The sequence below is a fragment of the Priapulus caudatus genome, unplaced genomic scaffold, assembly GCF_000485595.1.
Source record: "Priapulus caudatus unplaced genomic scaffold, Priapulus_caudatus-5.0.1 Scaffold2615, whole genome shotgun sequence".
NCBI lineage: Eukaryota > Metazoa > Priapulida > Priapulimorpha > Priapulimorphida > Priapulidae > Priapulus > Priapulus caudatus.
The window spans coordinates 27,404-29,749 of NW_014579676.1; the positions used below are offsets into that span (position 1 = coordinate 27,404).

The following is a 2,346-nucleotide window of genomic DNA, read 5'->3' on the forward strand; positions in this document are numbered from 1 at the left end:
GGACGGACGGACGGACGGACGGACGGACGGACGGACGGACGGACGGACGTACGACGGACGACGACCCATATGGCAATAGCTCAGCTTGACGATGTCAAGGTGAGCTAAAAACGGTTATAGTTTTTAGCACGTGGCTCCAAAGTTCCATGGAGCAACATCATTAGCATTAGCATCAACCCTTATAGCAATCATGGGTGCATGTCCACTGTACACATAATGTATATTCAAGCATTGTAAATTGAAGGCGGGATAATTATTTTCTAGATGCAGGAATAGAGCTAGATACAATAATGTAACCCAAACCCAAGAGGATAGGGGGACAAACCCAAGAGGATAGGGGTCCCCCTATCCTCTTGGGTTTGGGTTACATTATTGTATCTAGAATAGAGCTAAGACCCTTTTAATTTTTCAGGAACCGGAACATACCTGATATTTTTGGGTGATTTGGGTATACCAGTCATCCATGTCACAGGAAGGAAAAACCCGAAAAAACGTTTGGAAACCAGGATATGTTTGTAAATTTGTCGGGATTACATCTTTTCACTAAATTTTACAAATCATGCAGTTAAACGTATGGACTAAATGGGTTGGGTACTACTAGACCCAACCAAAATTCATATCACCCAAGTGCATGACAGCAGCCTGTCTCTTTGTGACATTCCATAACAAAGCAAGCCAAAAGGCAAAACAGTCACGAAAGAAGACCCAATAGTTTTGCACGACTGAGCCAGAAAGCATAGCAAGTGCGTATATATGGTACTATACCTGGTAGTCTCGTATCATTTTTGATAAACCCACGTAGCCGCTGTCTTCATCAGTTTTTCTCTTTTTTGTGTGACATGACTCACAAACTCACCGGTTCACCTAAAAACGTGTTACTAAGTTATAACTACACAAACAATACGTCCAATGTTAACAAGCGACATCACAAAGGTACACTCGACAGTATCTCTATAACTATAGCGGCCCGCTCGGTTCAAGGATATAAGAGCTGTCACCAATGCATTTTCGCAAATGTGCGATATGTGCAAATGTGGACAGCTCTTTTATCCTTGGGCACTTCGCTCTGCCACAGGCCTGTGGCAGAGTGAAGGGGTATAGTTCAGAGCTAACTCGACAGCAGGTGGGTTCGGGTACCGTAAGGTCACACTAAATAACAACCACACACAATAACACTAGCTATAGCTGTACAGCAATAGTAGAGCCATGCAGTGACAAAGAATATATGCCAGCCTTGAAATAACCGTAATTTGTAATCAAGTAGTATCTGACTGCTTCTGTTGTGTCCTTAGGCTATATTATATTTCATTTGTTTCCCGTTTTTGCCAGCAGGTTTCACCTCTAACCACTCCAGATTTACCTATTCTAACACTTTACCTCTTCTAATTACACTTCACCTCTTCTAAACACTCCTCTAACACACTTCACAGACAAATGTTTCCTGATGCGTGCGCTGATCGGCACGTTATCAACTGGCTACAGTGGCACCGCGAGTGTGCAAGAATCCATACAAATATGTTCAAAACCCTTTTTTTACTCCAAGATGTATCAGCGGATAGAACTCTCTAGCAAATTGTGTTACAACTACACCGCTGCACTCAACTATAAAAACATCGACGCGCACGCTCGCTACTGAGAATAGACAGCCGAGAGGTTTTGCTTTCGTTTTCAGGGGCAGCCCATTCCTGATCGGTGGATATATGTTTCCATGCCATCGAAGGTTCGCGTGATGTCAGTGTACGTCAGTGTGACGTCACCACCATAGACCAATCACGCACGCCCATCCATGTATGCATATAGGGCACATCCATAATACATCATTCGAGCAAACCAAAATAGCGCAGCGCGTATGGCGCCGGAAGTTTCTTCTTGAGGTGGTTGGTTCGAATCCCATCTGTTTATTATTTTTATTTTTCTATTTTTCTATCTTTATCCATTTAACTATTTTGTGTTAGTGTTAGTGTTAGTATTAGTGTTAATTAAATTTAATTAGGGTTAGGGTTAGGGTTAGGGTTAGGGTTAGGGTTAGGGTTAGGGTTAGGGTTAGGGTTAGGTTAAGGGAAGGGTTAAGGTTTTTGCATCAGGTTAAATGTGCTGACGTAGCCATCAGCAGCTAAGCTGTATGCATCAAACTAATTACTTCGAGATAGCCGAGTTCGTACGTGACGTACACTTGACGTCACGCGAACGCTTCGATGGCATGGAAACAATATAATCCACCGCTCATGATCAGTAGTAAAGCATGTTCCACCGTAACATAAACAATCAGGAAATCATGCGCACCCCCATCCCCCTCCCCCCCCTCCCGGATCCATCAACACCCCGTGAATCACAGCACAGGCCAGC

The 2,346-nt window shown here is 43.6% G+C and overlaps 1 protein-coding gene across 1 annotated transcript in view; it reads right to left on the reverse strand.

Annotated features, from left to right (window-relative positions):
* The window catches only part of LOC106818893 (protein PRRC2B-like), a 2,517-nt gene extending 956 nt beyond the window's left edge, over nt 1-1,561 (reverse strand). The window contains exons 1-2 of the mRNA XM_014823563.1: nt 1,398-1,561; nt 766-864 (exon numbers count right to left, since the gene is read on the reverse strand). Coding sequence (XP_014679049.1) covers nt 766-783 — 18 coding nt within the window. The 5' untranslated portion in view covers nt 784-864; nt 1,398-1,561. The remainder of the gene's footprint in view (nt 1-765; nt 865-1,397) is intronic.
* Between the last annotated feature and the right edge of the window lie 785 nt (nt 1,562-2,346).